This window comes from Prionailurus viverrinus, chromosome B1 (genome assembly GCF_022837055.1).
Source record: "Prionailurus viverrinus isolate Anna chromosome B1, UM_Priviv_1.0, whole genome shotgun sequence".
Classification (NCBI taxonomy): domain Eukaryota; kingdom Metazoa; phylum Chordata; class Mammalia; order Carnivora; family Felidae; genus Prionailurus; species Prionailurus viverrinus.
Window position 1 is genome coordinate 35331674 of NC_062564.1, and position 22384 is coordinate 35354057.

General features: G+C 52.9%; 1 protein-coding gene across 5 annotated transcripts in view; it reads left to right on the forward strand.

Moving 5' to 3' along the window:
* The window catches only part of PEBP4 (phosphatidylethanolamine binding protein 4), a 225220-nt gene that overhangs the window by 190137 nt on the left and 12699 nt on the right, over positions 1-22384 (forward strand). For all 5 annotated transcript variants that reach the window (XM_047856100.1, XM_047856101.1, XM_047856098.1 and 2 more), the window contains one exon: positions 21621-21666. In XM_047856100.1, the coding sequence (XP_047712056.1) occupies positions 21621-21666 (46 nt within the window). The remainder of the gene's footprint in view (positions 1-21620; positions 21667-22384) is intronic.

Consider the following 22384-nt stretch of genomic DNA (forward strand, 5'->3'; position numbering starts at 1 on the left):
CTCTGATCACTTGATAAGTCTGAGCTGCGTAGCAGAAAGAGAAGATGGATGAGTAAATGGCTAATGATGGATGGTGGCTAGGAAGGAAGGCAGGCTGCTAAGCCACTAAGCCAGAGCAGGCCAAGAGGCCAAGAGCCCCCTGCTTCTCTGGGGCCTTTGAGGCAAGCTCTAGCCCAAAGGAGGCACTCCTTTGTTTTAAGAATGGTAATTTAGGCTCCTGTGGTTTCAAATACAAATACACACACACACACACACACACACACACACACACACACACCACTTCTCCTCTAAGGCAAGCCGCCTTTCTAGCAGCCCACTAATTATTTGGGGCCTCTCTCCCTACTATAGATTTAAGAGAAAGGTAAAAAGCCATATTCACCTGGATCCTTCCATTAGTTCATCATGATAGGGAAGCCCTAGGATTGTACAGATGTTCCTGGGTTTCAGACCCAAAGTTCCTCAAGGCAGCTAGGGCTTGGAGGGAAGGGACAGGGCCTCATTCTGACCACCTCCCAGGAGTTGCAAATTGTCTGGAGGTCCTCAGAGATTCCCCAGGTCTCACACGGCATAATAGTGTCTGTAGGTTTCTGAATTGGGGACCCCAGCCTTTGCCCTCCTAATCTTGGGATCTTAGTTCAGGGTGGCCACCCTGGCCTACCTGAAGCCTATCTAGGAGCAGGAGGCTTGACCCCGGCAGCCCCTGCAGCACGGATTCCCTGGGACAGATTTCACAACCCAGCGCTGAGTTTTACTACAAGTTTCAGACAAAGAAGGTGTGTTGGAGTTGAGAGCATGCTTCTGCCCGCTGCGTGGGTGTCAAGTTCAATACCTTCTTGTCAACACTTGAATGTGTTGAACATCACTCACAAGGGCATTCTTTAAGAAACCTATTAACTTAATTACCCAGGTTTTTTTTCCCCGCTCTCTCCCCCTATCCATGCATCTCATATAAAAGTTTGGCTTTCTTCCTTTCCGAGATATTTTTGATGTAACCTCTCTCCCCTTGGCACAATACCATCTTGTTTATTTCTCTAACAGTCAGAGTGGCTGCCACTGTACAGACTGCCTCCTTTACTCAGGTCTTAGCCCTGAGGGAAGCTAAGAGAGAGCAAAGTGTGACCCTGGTGGTGGCAACTGGGGGTGGGGAGGATGGGTCATCTTGCACCCTTTCTGATTGCCCAGCGGGAGTGGAAATCTAGAGGATGCAAACAATGAAGGGCAAACCAAGCTCCTGCAAGATATACCCCTCCTTCCTGCAGAAGGTGAGGGAGGAGTCACCCAGAGACACAGGCCAATCAACAAGCATTTATTAAACACCAGCCATGTGCCCACAACCATTTACCTGGATTTTAGAAGAGAAAATTCTGCCCAGATACATTTTTCCAAATTCTGGCCCCATGTACCTCCAAGCCCCTGGGAAAATGAAATAATTAATTTGTTATAAATCATCTCACGCTGGGAATCAGGAGAACTATGTTCCCAGACCCATGCTGCCTACAAGGGCCCTGAGTTGGTTCCTCAGTGAAATGCAGAGGGCAGGGGTGGAGGGGACCTCACTGAAGGATTTCCCTTTAGAAGGACTCCCTTTAGAACTCACCCATGGCTCATCTGTGCTTCCACAGCTGCCTGAGGCTACCCACCTATATGGGGAATCTGCTCAAAGAAAGGGAAGGAGCGGCAGTGTTCAGACACAGAGGCAAATGGGGACCATCTCAGAGAGTTAATCCATATACTGTGTTTGGTGGCCCTGCCCTAGATGGTGACTCACCTGTCCAGGGAGGAGGAGATGGACAGAGGCAGGGGCTGGGGCAGGCATGGCTTTCAGTGCTGGGGGATAGGTGAAGGTCATGAGCCTAGGGAAGGCAGCTGTGCTTCGAGGACAGACATTACACAGAGGGGGCCTCTTGCCCACAGACCTAAACCAAGAAGAGCTACACAGAGACCCATGTGTGGGGAGACGTGTGGGGGAGGTACCAACCAGCCAGACCTCATCGTATCGTGGGAAATCTGGGCTGCCAGCTATGATAAAGGAGGAACACACCCCACAGCTTTCTTGCCAAAACCATGCATAACCAAAAAGCAATTTTCAGATCTTTCTAACCATCCTCACTCTCTTTCCTATTTCCGGGAAGCAAAAACACTGGAGCAAATTCAGAAATTCCAGCAGGACTCCATGGTATCTGCCCTCTGTACCCACACCTTTCTCAGTTCCCTGACCCCAGATTGACATATCCCCAACCCCCACAATAGCACCCCACCCCAAACTCTCAGTGGACCAGGGAAGGTCTACAGAGCCAAGAGGCACTGATGTAGTGAGTCCTGTGTGTGGAATTACAAGAGTTAGAAGGGACCCACTGGGTCATCTGATCCAGTTTCCTGGCTCCAGGCAGGTCTGCTTCTGAATCATTCTCTTGTAGTGGCCTCTCTGTTCTCCTGTAGTGTAAGTGATGGCAAAGAAAGGCCTGGCCTGCAGTTAGAGCTTCGTAGCTGCCCAGTCAGGGAGGGTTCTCTTTTCCCAGGAAGCTCTTGCTTCTGGGGAACCCCGAGACTACCTGATGTTGTTCCCACCTGTCTCTCTGACTCAGGGCTGATTAAAGTCTGGTGACCTCTGATTCAACCCCCCCATTTCTTCACTCACCCCTAGCGACCACCTCCTTCTGTGTGCCATTTAGTGCAAATGAAAGGTCAGAGAGGGGAGAGCTGGTGGAGACCAAGGATTTGACCCCAAGTTCCTAAAGGTTGGAAGGTTTACATCACAAGCCCTCAGTGCCCTCTCCCCCAAGGCATCCAGCATGCAGTTTCGCTCTGATGCAACTCTCTACAAGGCGGGTCCTGTGACCTGAGATCCCCGAGGCTTAGATACCTTCTGAAGCAAAAGAGAAGGCATCCTCTTCTCTTTACACTGTGGTCACGCCCCATCATATACTAGCTGGTGGGCTTCTCTCCCCTGCCCTCAGAGGTCTCCTCTCAGTGGTCCCTCTGACCTCAGCCATAGGCTTGGAGCCTCCATCACACGCAAGGAGCCTGAGAACAGCCCTCTCTCGAGGAATCCTTTCCTTCTTTCCAGATGTGGGGAGATCTGCTGTAGCAGAAGCTTGGAAGGAGGGCAAAGCAGCAAAGGCTGATTTATCTTCCTTCTACATACCTCCCTACTCAGTGTATGCGTGCGTGTGTGTGTGTGTGTGTGTGTGTGTGTGTGCATGAGTGTCCAAGGCATTCAAGTTGACTAAGAATCTAAGCATTGCCTAAGCCAGGGCCTGGGTCCAGGTGAAGCCCCTCCTCCTTTCTCCACCCAAGCTGGGACAGACATCCCCTCCAATGCCAGGGCCAACATCGCTGTGGGAGAGCGTGCATGTGGCCTGGGGCTCCTGCTCCACAGTGGCTGTGTGCACACACACTCATTCCCTGAGAAAGCCCCTGGGGCCTCTGTGGGAAGACTTTCCGGGAGACATTTATGGCAGAAGAGGAAGTCTGGGGCATCATCAGAGCAACCTGGGCCAGGGAACAGGCAAACGCCTGCCAGGAGTGGAGTCAGGCTGCAAACTTCCCCTAATTACAGAGCTTTTAACCCCTTTTCTAGTCACAGGCCATTCAATCAGACAGGGTCAGACTGATAAGTGGGGTCTCCAGAGTACCACTGCTGCCCCTCATAGCCCCCTCCACCACATGTGCACGTCTGTATATGTATGCATGTGTGCATGTGCATAGGTGCACACACATGTATGTGTGTACACACACACACACCACCTGCCCTGCTGCTCATACTGACTCACCCAGATTGATGATAGCAGACTCCTGCCCAAAAGAAGCATGGAACTCAGAGCTGGAAAGAAACCTTGAGGTTTGGGCACCTTCCTCAAGAAATTATCCTCATTATTTTACAGAAGAGGCTACTGAGGCTCACAGATCCAGTATCCATGTTTATCCAACTCCAAGCCCAGAACCCAGGCCTCCGTGGCCTCTTACTGGTCAGGAAGCTGAGCATGGGAGAGAAGCTAGGTCCACACAAAGGCACTTAGGGGATGGGACATGGCCTGGACAAAGGTGGGGGTGCCCCCAGGGACCTCCCCAGAGTCGAGCACTTGGTATCACTTAGAGCTCTGATGTCTAGTTCAATAGCCACATGTACCTATTTAAAATTAATTAAATTTAATAAAGTGCTTAAAAATTCAGTTTCTTTACAGCAGTAGCTACATTTGAAGCGTTCAAGAGCCACATGTGGCTAGAGCTACTATGTAGAACAGTGCAGATCTAGAACATTTCCATCACCGCAGAATATTGTATTGGGTGGACTGTGCTGATCAGGCAAGGCAGACTGCAGGACCAGATGGTCTGAAGAAATCTGTTTCCTGGTGGAGGGCTGAGGTCCCGTTGGAAGGAAGGAGAGGAGGAGGGAGAAGAGGGCAGAACAGAGGACTCAAGAGAAAGATGCTGGAGAGAGGAGAGAGAACAGAGGAGGGGGAGGCTGGCGTAATAGAGGAGGGGCAGGAAGGAAAGGGAAATCCTGTGTCTGTCCCTGTGGCTGGGGTCTGACCAACTGTTCTAGTCCTGGACGACTGACATATTCTCCCCATTCTACTCCAGAAGAGTCAGAAAACAGAGTCACAGACTGCACAACCAGGGGCCATAAATAGGGCGTCTGATAGCTTTCCAGACCTAAAGAGCCCAACCTGTCCCCAAACGGAGCACCCCTTGCACCCAGGACTCTCTCCATCCCCAGGGTGGTTTGCACCCCTGGGCAATTGGACTGGCAGAGAAATGCTCCTACCCCTTGCACCGGAAGGGCATGCCCTGGGGCCCTTTTACAGCTCACTGCAGCAAAAATGTTTCCAGGAAGGAAGGAAGGAAGGAAGGAAGGAAGGAAGAGGAAGGAAGGGAAGGGAAGGAGGAAGGAAGGGATGGAGAATCTAGTGAAATAAAAATGCTTCTCATGCCACAAGCTGGGTGCGTTTTTCAAACCAGGAGACAATACCTTGATTCAATTCCATAGATGCATAATCCATTTTGTCACTTTCTCACACATTCTTCTAAGCGAACATTTGAGAGAGGGAATTGAACCAGGCAAAGAGTATCATGTCTGAAATCAGAAATGCCTGGGTTTACTTCCCATTGTGCCACCTAATGACCAGGACAGGTGGCTGCGCTCCCCCAGCCTCAGTTGCCTGCTTAGCAGGGCCATCGGGCTGATCTAGCGCACTGATAGGTGTGGAGCACAAGGACCAGGCAGGCACTTGTGTGTCAGTCCCTCCTCCTCCACTGCCCCAGGGACTTACCCGCATCCTCCCCCTGCCACAAGAGCAGGAGAGGATGTACAGAACAAGATCCCCTGGAGGAGCTCAGGGCCAGGGGAGAGGCAGAAGAGCCAGCAGCTGCAGATTAGGCTGAGGAGTCCACGCCATGCAGCACGACAGAGCCAAGCACAGTGTGAGGGAGGAAGCCCTAGGGGAAAGGCAGTTGAAGAAGGCTTCACAGACACAGAGAAATATGAACTGGACTGAAAAGAGAATCTGTGGAGGGCATCTGACACTGAGAAACCACATGAGCCAAGCTCATAAGGAACCTCAACTCTCCCTGAGAAGAGCCCCCAGCCTCAGATGGGAAAAGCCTCTAGCTTGAGCCTCGGGCCCTCCCTGAGTCACCTGGCCACCCCCATCCCTCCAGGTCCCACTTCCCCAGAGGGAGTTTTCAATGCCTCGCTATTGCCCACACCCCCTCTCAATGGCCCTTGGGGTCCCTAAGTCAGGAGGCTGCTGGAGAAGTAGCCTGTCCCTGTCAGAAGAGCTTCCTGCCTCCAGGCCTGGATGCGATTCGGGAGAGATGTGGGGAGATCTAAACTGGTCTTACAGCCAAATTTAAGCACATCCAGGGTCACCCGAGAAGATTCCAGCAAAGGGGACACGAGTCATCTCTTCAGAACTGATTTCCTTAACACAGCCCCCTTGTTATGAGGTGTAGGCAAAAGAACACTGGGCTATGAGTCAGGAGGTTTGGAGCACGGGCCAGGACACCTGGGTTGCATTCCCAGATATGCCGCCGATTGGGACTGTAATCTCAGGCAAGTCACTTAACCTCTCAAGGGCTTGCGTTCCCCACCTGCAGATTGGGGGGGGGGGGGTGATACTCTCTGCCCTTTCTGCCTCCTTGTAAAAGGAAGATTAGATGATACAGTGGCACAAAGGTGCCTGACACACGTCCAGGATGGTGGTGGTTGCTTTACCAACCATGACACCATCTCCCAGTGACTTACCTTAGCTGCCAGCTCCCTGCTCTCCCAGAGCAAAGACTTAAGACTTGTGCTTCTGTATGTTCCTTTTCTAGTCTGGTGCCCCCAGCTGAGAGGCTAAGTGTGACCTGGGAGCAGTGCTTTTTCTGCCCTACATTGAAAAGGGGCAATTGTGTCCAAAGGGAGGGGATGTGAAAATAGGGTATTGGCGAGGGGCACAGGAACCTACATTCTTGGGAGTCTCTACCCTCCAGTGACCTCAATTATCTGCAAATGGCCTGGAGGCAGGGCTGGGCCAGCGCCTGGATGGGAACACTGAGGCTGCAGGCTGACTCACTCGTGAGTTTCTTGCCAGTGGCAGACCCTGTCATGGTGGCCCGTGGCTTCTCTGCAGGCTCTGAGCAGAAGACCACGATTAGACAGTTCCATAGCTCTGGGGAAGGCAAAGTGGACTGTCTCCATCCTTGGGGACTGCCCATCCCACCTCCCTCTAATGCTACCAGTCCCGGATCCCTTGACTCCTCCCCACCCCACCCCCCACCCCTCACCCCCCACCCCCCACCCCTCCCCTGGAGGGGCTTGTCCATGGCAAGTGGACTGCTGGATTGTGTATTTCCACTTCCCATTTCATCCCAAGTGATCTCATGTTCCCCTGACCAATTTCTACAATCAGATTTGGGAGAGGTGTGGGGCTCGGAAAAACTTGAGTCTCTTCATGGAGCTAATGCTGGGAACACAGGGGCAAGTATCTCTTTAAAAATACTCCCTGCATAGCAGGTCACACTGGCCTGCAGCCACAACACCCGGGGCTGTGATCTCATCAAGCTCCAGGAAGCCAAACAGGGTCAGGCTTGGCTAGTCCCTGAGCGGGAGACCTCCCAAGCAAAACACAGGTGTTGCTGGTGATTCAGCAGGCTGAACCCCTCCCTGCACAAGTCTAGCTCTTGTCAGGTGTTGGATGATTCTGTGAGCTCCTATCAGTACCTGGGCAGAAGGGGGCGTGGTGCAGGCAGCGGGTGCTAGACGCTCTTTCCTTGCGCCACGTGTTACAGGTGTCGACACCACCATTCTTAAGAATCAGGGCGAACATGCCTTCCTCCCTCCCCAACCCCTGCCCACTTCCTAAGGTTGGTCAGCCATCGACCTAAATTCTCGCAGCTGTTTCAAACAGATAAGGGATGGAAGAGGAAAAGGCAGCCCCCAAGGGGCTCAGGAACCAACTGGCCCCCACCCCAAACAGCTGGGGTCTGTGACTGCCACCAGGCTCTGGGTCTCAGCCCTCAGGATGGTCCCTTCTGGTTTGGGAACGGGTGAAGATGAAAGGGGTCCATGAAATGAGGGCGGTCATTAGGCTGTTTTATGAGTACGCAGATGTTCATTACACCCCAACCCCATCATTAGAGGCTGTGGCAGGAGAGAGCTCGGGGCCCCTTCTTTATTGCAGTAGAAACCGAGGGGTTTCTCCCCTAGAAGGGACCTCTGCTTCTGCTTCTCAGCCGGGGGTCCTGCCCAGGAGAAGGTCAGTAGCCTCCATTCCAGTCCTAACTCACTCCCTCTCCTACTCCTCCCTCAACTCAAGGAGGTGATACGGGCCCTGAAAGAGCCCACGCCCAGTAGCTAGAGTCTGGAAATAGGGGCCTCTCCCTCCCAGTGCACAGTTCTCCCTCCCCTCCCCCCGCCAAGCACCACTATCAGGTGGGGAGTCTTTCTGCTTCTTCTAGGAAGCCCTCCCTGCCCTCTGTAAATCCTCTTGCTAGCATGCATCACATCTGTAACTACCCCTTCATTGTGTTACTGTCAGACTGTAAACCACCCGCACACCTGCACCGCAGTTGGCACCTAGCACAACAGTAAATGTGGACTTCATTGATATCAGCCAGGAGCCAGGGCAGGTGACCTGGCAGAGAAAGAGGGATTCTCTGTGGCCCCCATCCTTCCCCCTCTGCCTTTTCCCACAGTGCGAAGGATCTGAGAAACCTGCTGCTTTCTTGAGGCCACAGTCGGCAAGTAACATAAACAAACCATCTGCCGTTGTCTAGACAGTGCCCCCACTTACCTCCCAAATGTAACCCCTTTGCACAAATCCCACTGAGCACCTGCTTGCATCTTTCCTTGCAGGCTGCCCCCTTCCTGTAGGGGAGCACCCAGAGAGAGAGTCTGGCGGGGCCAAACCCACTCCTGCAGGGGTCAGCCCTTCATGCATGACAGGACTGCAGGCTGGGAGGCTTGCCCCTCTTCCCCATTAGGGCTGCAAGCGCAGTGGTAATAGGCTGGAGCCCACCCTGCTGGTGCAGGCCATGGAGGCCGAATGGAGCGTGGCCAGACCCCACAGAGAGGAGGCAGATTAATCAGCTGTCATTTGCGTTCATTAAAGACCCCTTGCTTGTGCACTGCAGCCTTAGATGCCAGGGCAATTGACTGCTCACAATAAAAAGTTCTGGGGAGAAGTTTGTCTCGGCTTCCTGTGGCCTAGCCTTGGGATCAGCCTGGCATCCTAGAATCTCAGACTCCTGGGGTGGAAGGCCTCTGAGGTCCAGCCACATGGTTCACGGATAGGCAGACCAAGCCCCAGATCCAGAAGTTTGGGGAGTCAGCAGCTGTGGAGGCCCCTTGACCCTCTTTGGGATTCTTCCCTGTTGTCACCCCATCCCCTTTCCTCCCATCTCCTCATGGCCCTGGGCACTGTCACCTGGAACTGCTGGGCCCTCCTCAAGCTTGTGCAAAGACTCATTTCAACACACTTGGAGACTGATGACAATCCCCATAGGGCAGGAAGCCAAGCACGGCAACTGCCCCAAGCCTAGCTCTCCACCTGCCTTCCCATCAGCCCACGGGGCTCAGCTGAGAGGCCCCCCAATAGATGACCACCCCTAAAGGGACAGCCTAGGGACCCGGGCTCCACTGGCCTTGCCAGAGAGGGCTATAGATCTCTTTTCTCTTCCCCAGGGTTATGTCAGTCCCCAAGCATTCCAGAGGCAGAGCAACTGTGAGGCCAGGGTGTTTACAGAGTTCAGTCTCGGTTGTTTTTGCATCGTAATTGCCAAGCTCCCCAGATTGGCATTTGCCTGCCGGGCACTGTAAAAGGTGACACAACAGAATGAGAGAGCAAGCCCCAGTCCTGGCAGGCCTCCAGCGGGTCACATTCACATTTCCCTTGGCCCAGAAAAAGGAGCCTGGCCTGACACAGACAGGCAGGGGTGCAAAGGCCCACCACACAGGCCCTGGCATGGCCAACGAATGAGAGGGCAGACTGGCAGCTTGCCAGGGATGACGGCTTTACTTGGGCATCTCAGAGGGGGGAAACCTGAGGAAGTCACTTAGTGGCAGGCCTCCTACTAGGACCAGGGCCCTAAAGCAGACCCTGACCCACACACCTGGGGAGCCTCATGCAACCCCCCTCTGGTCTACAGGCTATAAGGAATAACAATGCTCTCTTGCCTCTTCCTTCCCAGGAGGTCCCTGAACACCTGGGGAATAAACGTTCCCCAAAGAGGGTCAGGAGTGAGGAGCATGATCAGGGAGAAAGGAGCTACCATGGGCGTGTCAAACATCCCCTGCTAGTGCCCATCAAACTGCACCCAGGTCCCCCACGCAGGTCCTCCACCAGCAGGAGGGACTGCCCTGCCCAACGCCAGAAACTCAAATGTCCAGAACAGCAAGTGACACTGAGAGTCACTGATCTGGGGCTGTTTCTGCAACTCCAGGTGGGGATGCTGGAGAGAGGATGTGCCTGGTGTCTTCTCAGTCCTGGCCAAGCCCCAACGCCTCCAGTCCACCCATCTCCTCTGACCGCCCAGGAGTCTGACCAGTCCAAATAGTCAGACTTGAGAGCTGGGGCCACTTCAGGACCAGTCAGTGCTGCCAGGGAAGGGTGATTCCAAATGCTCCGAAGCCTGAAGGAGACCTGTCAGGGACAAGAGCTGGGCTGGTTCCCACCATTGCTGCCACCAGTCCAGAGACCCCAGGGAAAGTGGGCAGAAAGGCCTGAGAGCAGGACTCTGAGGCAGCGCTTCTCAGACTTTAATGTACGTATGAATCACTGCAGGTTCTTGTTAAAAGGAAGATTCTGATTCACGTGTGTCCAGGGTGGCGCCCGAGATTCTGCATTTCTGACAAATTCCCAGGTGATGCTGCTGCTGTTCTGAGTAGTGAAGGGCTAGGGCAGCAAGGCCAAGTTCACTGTCAGCCCCTGTGGAAAGAGCAAGATGTGATTTGAATGAGACTTAGCATTTCTATTTATTGTCACACTTTCTAATGAGTACAGGGTTTCACAGAACCACCAGGTCTTGCCAGCATCTTTTCGTGCTCAGCATCCTGATCCCCAAGCTTTTTTTTCCAGAAAGTCTGTCCGTCCCTCCCTCCCTTCTTTCTTTCTTTCCTTCCTTTCTTCCTTCCGTCCTTCCCTCCTCACTCCTTTCTTCTTCCTTCTTTTTCATAAGGTCTTACCAGTCCTGGGCCCTCTGGCAAGGAAGGAGAGAGGAGGCCCAAAATTATGGATTATGCTTTATCTTCCCACTAGAACTGAGTTTGGAAGCCTAAAGTAGGGCAGAGGAGGAAGAGAAAGCAGAGAACAGAGCCCAGGAGCCTGACTCCCACCACTGCTACCTGCCTTCCCCCAGGAGGCCACAGAGGGCCCATGACTGCTGGGCGCCCCCCTCTACACTCCATGCCCGCAGCCCCCCAGCCCCATTGCCTGCTTCTCTAGGACTACCAGCTTCTCTTAGGCGGCACGTGGAGAGGGAAGAATGGCCCAGAGGCAGCTGGCAGTTTCCTGAGACAGGGTTGGGAATGGTGAGAAACCTCTCAGGCAAAAAGAGAGGAGATAGGACTAGTGGAATGAGGAGCCAGTGGAGAAGCTGAACCAGGTGCTCTGAGAAGCCTCCCAGCAATTGTGAAGGTGGTCCCCATCCCACAGAACCCAGGGGAGCCCCCATCAAGCTCTCGCAGCCACCCCGGAGTGGTCCAAACACCAGTGCCCCCAATCATCCATAAGCCCTGGGGTACCCTCTCCAGGCCAAGTGGGCACTAGGGGACTGCTGGGCCCCCTCTGGTCCAGCTGCCCCTGGGAAACAAAGGTCTGACCTGGGGTCCTCGTCTCAGGTTATTGGCCCTCGCCAGTGTCTCGTGTCCTCCCTCCTGGGGTGCAGCCACGATAGATAGGCGCCAGGCCTGAGGATGTAGCTTGCTCCCTCTGGAAGGTGCAGTTTCCCAAGCCCTGTTTATTTGGGGGATTAACTACCCCCATTTCCCAACTGTTCTGCCTCTATATGGCACGGAGAGGCGAGTGGACCACCCTGCAGCTCGATGCTGGAGTGCTGGGAGGGGCAGGGTTGGTGCTCCCCGCTCTGCTGACCACCTCTCCTGCTAGGGCTCCCCTTCCTTCCTACCTCCCCACCCCATCGGCCCTCACAGGGCAGCACAACAGCTCTGTTCTTACTCACAAACAACAATCCTAATCAGCCATCTCTTTGTCCTGGTCTCCTGCCAGGGGCCTGGAGATTCCCACACCCGCTTGTCCGAATCCTGCAGTCCAGGCTTTAGCCTCACCACCGGCCCCTTCCAAATGCCCCATCACCCTGGTCTTCCCATCATACTCAGGCCCTGACATCCTGACATGCCCACCAGTGCCAGGCGGCCTAGGAGAGGGAGTGTGTGTGTGTGTGTGTGTGTGTGTACTTTGTGAGTATGTGTGTGTGACTATGTACATGTATATTGTATGTGTACGTGTACATGACTGTGCATCTGTAGGACTGTGAATATGCATTTGTGAGTGTGCTATATGTGTGAATATGTGAGTATATATGTCAGTGTGTGAGTACATGTATGTATGAGCACATATTTTATGAGCATATCGTATTTGTGAGTGTGTATATGTGAGATGCGTGAGTGTGCATGTAAGCATGCACGTGTGTGCATGACTGTGAACATGTGTTTATGTCAGCGTGTGTGTGAGAGTGTATGTGCATAAGTGCACAAGTGCAGAGAGCTGCACAGCAACCTGCATGTGTGAGCATGTGAGTGTATGTGTATGAGTATGCATGTGTGTGTGTGTGAGCATGTGTATGTGACTGTGTGGACATGTGTGAGTGTGGGTGCATGTGTGTGGGTGCATGTGCATAAGGAAGCATGACAGCCATATGTGTGTGAATGTGTGTGTGTGAGCATGTTGTGTTTATATGCGAGTGTGTGTGTGGCTGTGAACATGTATCTATGTGAGTGTGTGAGGGTATGTGGGAGCACATGTGCCTAAGTATGTGAGTGTGAGGGTCGTGTGCGAACATGTATATGTGAGCATGCATGTGGGGGGCTATGAGTGTGTGAACACATGTGTGCGTGAGTGTGTGTGTGAGCAAGTGTGAGTCACTGTTCCTCCCTTCTCTCTCACCCTGCCCCCCCCACCTCCCTGCCAAGACCCAGCCTGCGAATGACCTTCAGACTTCATCTTCTCTCCCTGCTCCCATGAAGGAACCCAGCCCCTCCTCAGCTCCTGAGGCTCCTGGGCTCCTGTCTCAGCCCCTGCCACTCCCCTTCCTCCCCACCAGTTTTGGAAAAGTCTTGCCACTGTTTTGCTTCCCTTGCTCCCATCACCCAGCAGTTTCTGGCCAAGTTTCCACCTGACAGCAGAGCCCCAGCAGCCTCCTGCCTCCCTCATCCAGGATCCTCCGTCTGCCCCATGAGGGGACTCCCATTGGAGCCCTTCCTTCCCGACAGCTCTCCCTCCTGTCCTTCGTTTTCTCTGCGTGTGTGTGTGTGTGTGTGTGTGCGTGTGTGTGTGTGTGTGTGTCTGTGGGTGGGGGGAAGAGAAAGGAGCGAGGAGTGAAAGAAAGAAGGAAGCCGGGCTCAGATGGTGTCATTAAGAGATATTAATGCCCCTCATCAAGGCATATTAATAAACATTATGTGTCATGCGCCCCACACACCCCGGGTGAGTGCAGACCCAGCGGGACGGGCCCACGGTCACAGCCGAGCAACCTCTGAGCCCACGGCAGAGCCATCAGCCTCATGAGACCAACCCTGCCAGGAGACTTCTCAGGACTGCCACAGCAAGAGGGAGCTGGCAGGATGGGTTCCCGTCCCCTCCCACCCCCTGCCACCCCACCCCACCCCTAGTGGGCAGCCCCGGGGAAGGGGGACCATGATGACCCTTACACTGGGTCAGCACTGGGAGACCTGAGAATATTCTACTTCCTAATTTCATCTTTACAACAGCTCTGTGGGAGACCAGGGCAGATATCATTATCATTGCCACTTCATAGGTATGGAAACTGAGACACTGAGAAAGTAAGCGTCTTGCTCACAGTCATGTAGCTAATTGGTAATGACATTGGACTGAAGCCCAGGTTGCCCTTTCGGACGGCTGTGTTAACGACTCAGTCACTAATGCGGTGGGGCTGCTTTTAACTGGATGGCACCACTCCCCTAGTTCCTGCCGCTGCCAAAAATCAGACCACGAAGCACAACTCCTTCAGCAGAGCAGGCGGCCTCCGTCCTCCAAGTGGTGGGTCTCCTGAGGGTCACTGCTCCTTAGCAGGAAATGTCCAGGAAGATGGGGACCAGAGGGAGCTAACCTGTGTAAAGACGCTGGCGGAGTGCCTGCGCATTGTAAGCACCCGGCAAGAGGTGTTTCCCCTTTCTTTATGTGGTGACCACGACCACATAAATATTAAATTGTTGGCTCCTGAGGAGGTTTGAGCAGGCGGAAGGCCAAATGGCCCGTTCGTTTTGTTTGTTTTTTAGCATTGCAGTCTGGTGCTATAGCAGGGTGCAAAACTGGTTATTCACTGTGACAACCACAGTGGTGTTTAAAATTACATAAGGTAGTCTCTGTGTGTGTTTAAGAAGATAAGAACTAGTGTTTAATAAGATCACTAACCAAAATAGTTAAGATGAGAGGAGTTGGGGAACTAAAACTATAAGTTTCAAGAAATCAGGGAAATATGCTTACAAAGAATAGCCAATTCTCTACATGCTTCCAGATAGCGGAGGCATTCCAGAGACCTGTTGTTGATTCTGAAAGCCTCAGGTTTTGTTCCATGTATCTAGAAATGGCCATCTTCAGTCTAAACTGACATCGATGCATAATAATTATATTTAGCTACCGACTCATGATATTGCTTTCAAATTATCTAATATGTCTTGTCTGTTTCTAAGTGGAGCAGGTTCAGTAAGAACCTGTGATCTTTATTCCGTTTTCCTTCCCATTCCCCCTCTCTAACCCTGCTCCAGAGCTGCATCCAGAGAATGGGTGATCTGTGGTAAGCAAGGGGCAAAGAGGAGCGGATCTGCCTTCTCCTGAGGTCTAAACCAGTCTCTGAGCTTCAGAGACTGAAAGAGGTTCAGGAGTTTCCTCCACAAGAGGTCAGAGGGGAGTCCAGCCATTGCAGGCCCCAAAAGGACCAGAGGCTCAAACCTGGTACCCGTGTGACAAGAAGCTTTGGGACCCAAATGCAAGGAAGGGAGCCATGGTGTTCTCAGAACAGTTATCTCTATACAGAATGATCTGGGGGATTCTTTTCCTTTCTAGAATTTTATTTTTCTTTTTTGTGTTTTAAAACTTTTCTACAATGAGCATGTGGTACTTTAATGATCTGAAACAAAATTATCATTTGTAAAAGAGAGGTGTTTGCGTTTGGAGTCCCAGACTCACCTGTTCTGAATGAGGCCACAGTGGTGGAGTTCAGCCCCACGCAGCTCTGACCTGCCACGTGGGTAGTGCTCCAAAGCCCGGCCCCATCCAGACACTTTCTTGACCAGAGACAGCTCCACTGGCCCACTCTGATGACTCTCCTGGGTACACGATTGCTAAGCATATGGAAGAAGTCTTGCCTAGGGGCTGTAGACCCAAAGTGTAGGTTGCTGGTGGTTTTGATCCTCAGGAGCATTGCCTGCCATTCAAACCTAACCCCAGTTTACATTTCCAGCCTTATCTTGAGCTTCTTCCAGACCCACCTGCCCTTTTCACGTCTTGTTTGCATATTTATACATTCTTAATATAGTTCCCTCAAATTAAGCTGCCCCTCCCCTATCTGTCCACTGGAAAACTAAAAAACCCCTACACGTCCTTCAAGGCCCAGAGAGAGTACAGCCTCCTTTCAATGGATTTTCCTTTTTTTTTTTTTTTCCCAACGTTTTTTATTTATTTTTTGGGACAGAGAGAGACAGAGCATGAACGGGGGGAGGGGCAGAGAGAGAGGGAGACACAGAATCGGAAACAGGCTCCAGGCTCTGAGCCATCAGCCCAGAGCCCGACGCGGGGCTCGAACTCCCGGACCGCGAGATCGTGACCTGGCCGAAGTCGGACGCTTAACCGACTGCGCCACCCAGGCGCCCCTCAATGGATTTTCCTAATCACTACCCCCAGACAGTTACAACTTCCTTTCTCTGTGCTCCTCCAGCACTCCTCACAGACTTCAATTATTTAGGCCTATAATAGAGTTATTTCTTTGTTGGTTTACCTACCTCACTAGACCACGAGTTCCTCAATACCGTAAAATGGGTCTCATTCATATTTCTGTCTCCAGCACAGGGCTTCTCATTCATTGACTCATTTATCTACCCATCTCCCCAGCCATCATTCCTCAGGGCCAACTCCATGCTAGATAATATCACATACACACAGGTGCGAGACACTGTGACTTATTTGGAAACCACATGCACTTCCACATAGCCTGGAACAAAGGGCCTGGACCAAAGGGCCTGGACAGCCTGTACTTTTTAAGCCACAGACAACCTTGACCTTGGCCTTGGGAAATCTTGCCTCTTAACCCAGTGTCATGAAGAACGCTGAACCCCTGGGAAAGGCTCCTCTCTCTCATCTGGGTAACCACTTACTCCAAGAAGCAGATAATAACCCCTCAGCCACACCCCACCGCTCCCCATTTTGGCATCTGGATACCCAAGGAGGTAACTGACTCCAGATCTGAAGCCAAACTAGGAGTCAAAACCCAGGGGTCTGTTGCGAGTCAGTGCCAGGATACCAAGTCTGCAGGCTACCCACTGGCACATTATCTAAAGACTGTTCACCACTCAGCCCCACTGCCCATGAAGGTGCCAGGAAGAGGACTATCAGGGCTTTGATGTTGACACTTCTTGAGGGAAACTGGGTACACAAAATAATTGGCCATCCTACACCCTGGAGTCTAGAAGCACTCAGCCCCCAAGAGGGCTCAGGTGAGTGACTCCTTCTCACCACTTCCCACAGACTCCATTTCACCTCCCTCAGCAGCCAGCCCTCCTTTCCCTGGCCTCAGGGCAAAAAAGCAGGCCACAGGATTAATTGATCACAGCCTCTCCCCTGAAGCAGGCACCGGTCTTCACGGCTGGGTCCTCTCCAGGCTGGTGTTAGGTGGCAGCCACAGCCCCTGGAGACCTCAGAGCCCGGGAGCTGTCAGTGCCTTTTACTTACCCCTTCTTAATTGCAGAATACACAGATTGCTGGGTAGCACTTTCCAATCCTGTGCCTTTTCCTGGATCCTTTGCCACTTGGCAGCTTGCAGGCAGCTGTGCAAAACAGCAAAGGAACTTTCTCATTTGGTGCCCATGTCAGAGAGCCTGGAACTCTGTTTCCAGTTTCCCTTTTTTCTTTCTTACCCCGCCGCACCCCAAGTACTGTTTCGTTCATTTCTCCCTTCAGTCTCCCTTATCCCCACAACATCTTTCTGTAACTCACCTTTCAAGTTCAGGACTCTTCTGACAGCGCCACCCACCCTGTGATCAAAAAGTGAAAGTTACCACTCTGACTGAGGTTTGCAGCCAGGCAGGAGAAGTGATTGAATCTTCCTGTCTAGATTGGAAGAAGTGGGTGAAGCGATTAAATCATCTCCTGCAGACTCTAGGAAATGTGCTGCTGACCCTCTACCCCAGGGGTCAGCAGACACCAGTCCCTGGGCCTCCACAAATGCCCCGGTGGGCGGACAGTTGCCTGTAGGTAATTGAAGGGGAATGAGGAAACCGGGCTGGCCTCCATGCTGGGGGCCCCACCCACCAGACCTCACAACCCGAATCTGGCCACCAGTCTCAAGAAGCCTTTACCTAAGGCTTCTCCAGGCTGGGGAAGGGGTGCCTCTGGACCCTTGACTCTCAGGAAATGTCACTTTCTGGTGGCCCCATGGACAAGAAACAAAAGATAGAAGTGACTTTCATCTAGTTGGCGCATCTGTTTGTGGTACTCCAAGGGCTTAATATATCCGGGACCTCTGGGACCTGGCTCGGAAGGGCAGAAGGATCCAGGTCCAGACAGTAGCAGTGTGGTCCCATCAGAAGATATGGGACAGAGTCAGGAGTAGAGGCTTCTAGTCTTGGCATCAAGGCCAGCTACCCATGACACCTTAGACAAAGCCTCCATTCATCTCTCTGCTCCTTCCACAAACGTCTGTTGGACTTACTATTTTAGCGTGGGTTCCCCCAAAGCAGAGCCTGAGACAAGGAGTCTAGTGCAAGTAGTGTATTTTCAAAGGGACACAAGGAAGCACCAGCAAGGGGGAGGGTAAGAGAGCAAAAGGAAGGCACTCAGTCAAGGTTCATGAGCAAACAAGTTCCACTATGGGTACCTGGAGCCAGTGTTGAAATATGCTGCTCCATCATTCCCCCCAAGAGGTGAGGAACTGCAGTATTTGTGCCTCATTTTCTAGCAGCCATTGGTTAGGAGCTGTTGTCATAGGATATTAACACCCCCCACCCCCCAGCATGTCTGCCCTATTGTGCAGGTGATAAAGCAGGCTCTGGAGGCCAGAGGTGACACTGTGACTCTCTGACTCTTGGTCACATTTCACCTTCTCTTAAGCATCTCATATGCCAGCTCCCAACTAATGTCTATAAGCCCAGAAATTCCTCCAGAGCGTCCATAGAGTCAAGCTTCTTCTCTGCATTTAGAATAATTTGTGCCTCTTCCTACACCAAGCAGTTGTGCACATACCCTATATGCACACACATGCACACATGCACACATTCACACATGCAGGTGCACACATATTGGGGACCAACTTCTAAGAAAAAGAGGAAACTGTTCTTATATCCTGGGCATTTAAGGGTCCTACTGAGCAATCTTCCACCTCCACCTCTCCTCCCCTTGCCAGAGGATGCTAATAAGGAAAAGAGTTGCCTCCCTAAGGTCATCTAGTCTCTAACACTTAGAAGGGCCCTGGGCATCCTCCTAAATACACTGCCCTAACACCTCAGGTGTTCCTGTCCTGATACCCTGAGAAAGCCATCTTGGGCTTTTCGGTGTTCTTGAGGATCAGAAACCCAACAATTTCTATGCTGTTTGTAATTTCTATAATTATTTCCTTTTTTTAACCTTAGCATTTAGACAAGCTCCTTTTGCAAATGTCAATCTGTCTTAGCTATAGTAAGGGAAAGGAGGTTTTGTCTGGGATGGGCCCATCTTAAAGAGGAGCAGGATACCTGGGGGAGGGGGAAGGCCAGGCAGGAGGGGTCCAGGTGAGGAGACCAGGTGTCGGGGAGCTCTCAGCAGCCCCTTCCCCACTGCAGACTCTCTTTCCAAAGCTCTTGTCTGCTCAGACTTGACAGGTATGGGATCTGTTCCTTAAATGCTAGGTTCATTGCCCACCCTCAGGCTCAGTCCTGTCTCCCTAGGAAGTGCTTAGACCCATAGATTCCCACTGCCCACCCCAGCCCCCCCACCCTTGAAATATCCCTGAATCTCATCCATCCCCAGGGATTTCCAGCTTTCTAAGGTCATCTCAGGCTAATTGAGGTACTCTAATCCATGAAGACATTTCGGAAGAGCTCATGGTTTCATATGGGGTTGGAGGGCGGGGCAGGCAACTATTTAACCATTTCCGCTGTGGCCCCAGTCCTCCACGTGATATCTGTGTATTTTAATAATAGTCTTCCTAAAACAGTGCCTCCTGGGGAAGTGATAGGGTCATCATGACGTTGTAGGAAAAGCATAAGATGTCACTGTGGGTCAAAAGACACAAGATCTTGAGCTAGTGGGTCTCAAAGGTCCAAGGGTCTAAGGCGCCTTCCTCCTGGAATATTCTGAGATTCTCCCACTCACTGCTCTGTGGCTCTGGACAAGCAGTTTGAGCTCCTTGGAGTCTCAACTTTCTCACCCTTTGAATTTGGTTTCCTAAGGCTCCTACCACATGTTGATTATATGGTAGAAATTTTGCCCACCCCCAGGACAGACCAATGGGGGAAGGCTTATGCCCAAAGGAAGCCTAGCCCATCCTCAACCCAACTTGAGTACTTACCAGCCACACTGACCACATGCTCTGCAGGGGCACCTCTACAGCCTGGCGCTTCTTTAGAGCCTTCCTGCCCTTCCTTCTAAGGACCAGTGCCTGTCTGTATAACAAGCTCCAGAGAGACCCTGAAAACTCTGAAGCCATCAGTGCCCTCTGCTCGCGCTCCCCCAGCAGCAGCCTCAGCTGAGCTCTCCGCCAGGGGAGGCAGGCAGGAAGGACTGCTGGCTTTACTCAATGAATCGGCGGGTGTGCGGGTGTGCATGTGTCTGTGCCAAGCTGGCCCCAGTTGATGAGAAAAGACTCCCTGGAGTGAAAGGGAGGGGTAGGAGAGCCTTTCCACCCTGATCAGGGCCACAGATCAGACTTTCCATGCTGCTCTGCACAAACTCCCTGACCTTACAGGCCCCAGCCCCCACCCTCACCCCTCCCTGCACTCACACAGAGGAGAGAGGCCTGTTTATCACTCTGGGTGGGACCCAAGCCTGTGGGGAATTGAAAAGAAACAGCCAGCTTAGGTTGCTATTGTTTTGTTTAAACAAACCGCTGGCTGGGCTGACTTGGAGAGGAGTGAGGGGGAGGCTGGGAGCACACAGCAGGCTGGGCTGGGCCGCTCTGGGCTTAGTCCCCATCTCTCAGTCGCCCTAGAGCCGCCAGAGAGCTATTTCGGGAGAGTGGGTGCTAAGGCTTGGGCCCTCACGTCCTCTCCTGGGAGAGATGGGAATCAGGGGAGGGGCCTCCGTTCCCCAACCCCTTCCCTCTACCCTGGCGTCCCCTGGCTTCTTAACCCCTGGCCACACCTGGGCCCCCTGCCAGCCCTGGGAAAGACTGCCCGATACTGGGGGAGTCGGGGACCGTGCAGAAAGCCAGCCAAGGCAGAGCTGGCCACGCATGGCCCTGCTGTCCCAGGGACTAAATTTGAAGGCTGCCTGGACGCTCTGGAGCAGACAAGACTGCACGAGGGGGCTGGAAGGGTGCCAAAGGACAGAGATCTCACCTGCCCAGGGTGAGGAAAACCAAGTGGGAAGGGGGCCCAAGGTGGAGGGACCCATTCTTCTGCCGTCCTCTGCCCTTTCTCCCAACCAGGGACGAGTCTGGGGGAGGGTATGTTCTGGCAAAGGAGGCCCAAAGTGAGAACGGTTGGTGGACAAGCTACAGCCCGAAGGGGAAGAGATCAGGGGGCTTCAAGAAGACGGGGGTGGGGCTCTGACTTTGTAGAAGGTAACCCGCACGAGGAGCTGGGCCACCCAACTGACCCCAAGAGTCTCCACAGAGAAATGAGAGATCTCTTAGCTCCGTGCTCCCAAACCCTCATCCTGAGCACCTCTGTGAGGGGAAGGAGCAGAGGCTGCCTCAGGAGGGCTTGGTGGAAAGACAGCCAGGGCACAGTTAGGTGTTGGCAGAGCCAGTGAAGAGCCATGCTAATCACCATCATTAAGGCTATAAAACCCCACACCTAGGGGCCCCGAGCTGTGGCACAGACCCAGGGGCCCTGCTCCAGTCCCTTTCATCTGAGCATCTCCCAGTCCTGCACAAACAATAATTAGCACCCGCCCCCGGGATCGCCTCATTATCCCACAGACGCGGAGCAGAGGGGAAAAGGGAGGGGAAGGAAGAGGAGGGAAACTGAGGCCAAAGAATCTGCCCAGAGGTTGTGGGCTGAGTCCCATCAAGAACTTGCCTCAGAATCAGCGGTCCAACCTCCTCCTGCCCTCCCTGCCCTTCTGGTTACTCAGAAGCCACTGGCTTAATATTCTGAAGGCCCCAAAGAGAACCTGAGAGGATGGGCTGGCTTAGCAAGGCTGTGAGGATTGCCAGCCCCTGCCTTAGATCTGACCAGACCCCACAGACAGAGAGTCGTGTCCTATGCCCAGTCTAGGGGCACAGATGATGGGAGTGCCCTTCCAGAAGTGTCCTCTCATGTTCAGGGGGTCCGTCCCTCACCCCCAGGCCACCCTCAGCGATGCCTGTGTCTGTCCTCTCTCCCTGGACCCCCTGAGGCGCCATTCCAAACCCTATAGCCAGTTCTGGCAACGCATCCCAGGAGCAGCCATACATGTTCGTACTCCTCCATCGTACTCCCTCAGGGAGAGAAAGAAGTCAGCAAAACCTACTTGGACTGAAGTGTGCTGGTATGGCCTTCCGCTGCCCCAGGAGTCTCTCACACCTGTGTCTGTCTCTCATTTCAGGGTGTTGATATGAAGAAAGGGAAGATTCAGGGCCAGGAGCTGTCAGGTGAGTATGACCCTCAAACACCCCTTGCCCCAGCCAGGGCAACGGTGATGACCACCAGAACCATAATGAAGCAACTCAATGTTGAGACTTCGCAGTGTGCAAGTGCCGGCCCAGGAGCTTACTTGTATGCTCTAATGTCTAATGCTCTAATGGTCACAACTGTGCTTTGAGACCCCTGCCACCAGTATGTCTGTTTTAAAGAGAATGAAACCGAGGCACAGACCCACCTGTCCCATGTCTCATGACAGGTAAGGGGTGGGGCCAGCGTGAAAGGCAAGGGTCTTCAGGAGAGTGACTGGCAGAGATTGGTGGGTCCCTCTCTTCCCTCCGCCTGCCTTCCTGTGTTCCCCTGTACCCAGTCCCACGTGATCTCCTTGCATGAGGCTCTGTAGACCCCCCGGAAAGGGCTGAGCAAAAAGATAAATGAGCCTCATAGTTCTGTGAGGCAACGCAGGCCAGATAGGCCTGGCTTCAAATCCCAGCTCCACCATTTACTGTCCACCTGACTTTACCTCTCAGAGCCTCAGTCTCCTCATCCAGAAAATGGCGACAACACCCACCTTACTAAGTTGTGGTGAGGGTCAAGGGGATATCACAAGGGAAAGCACTTAGTCAGGGCCTGGCACCAAGAAGTGGCTTGCCATGTGTATCCCTTCCCTTCCTCCTCATAATCTCTCGCCTCTACTCTTGGAGGGGGGATTCTTCAGGAAAGCCCTGG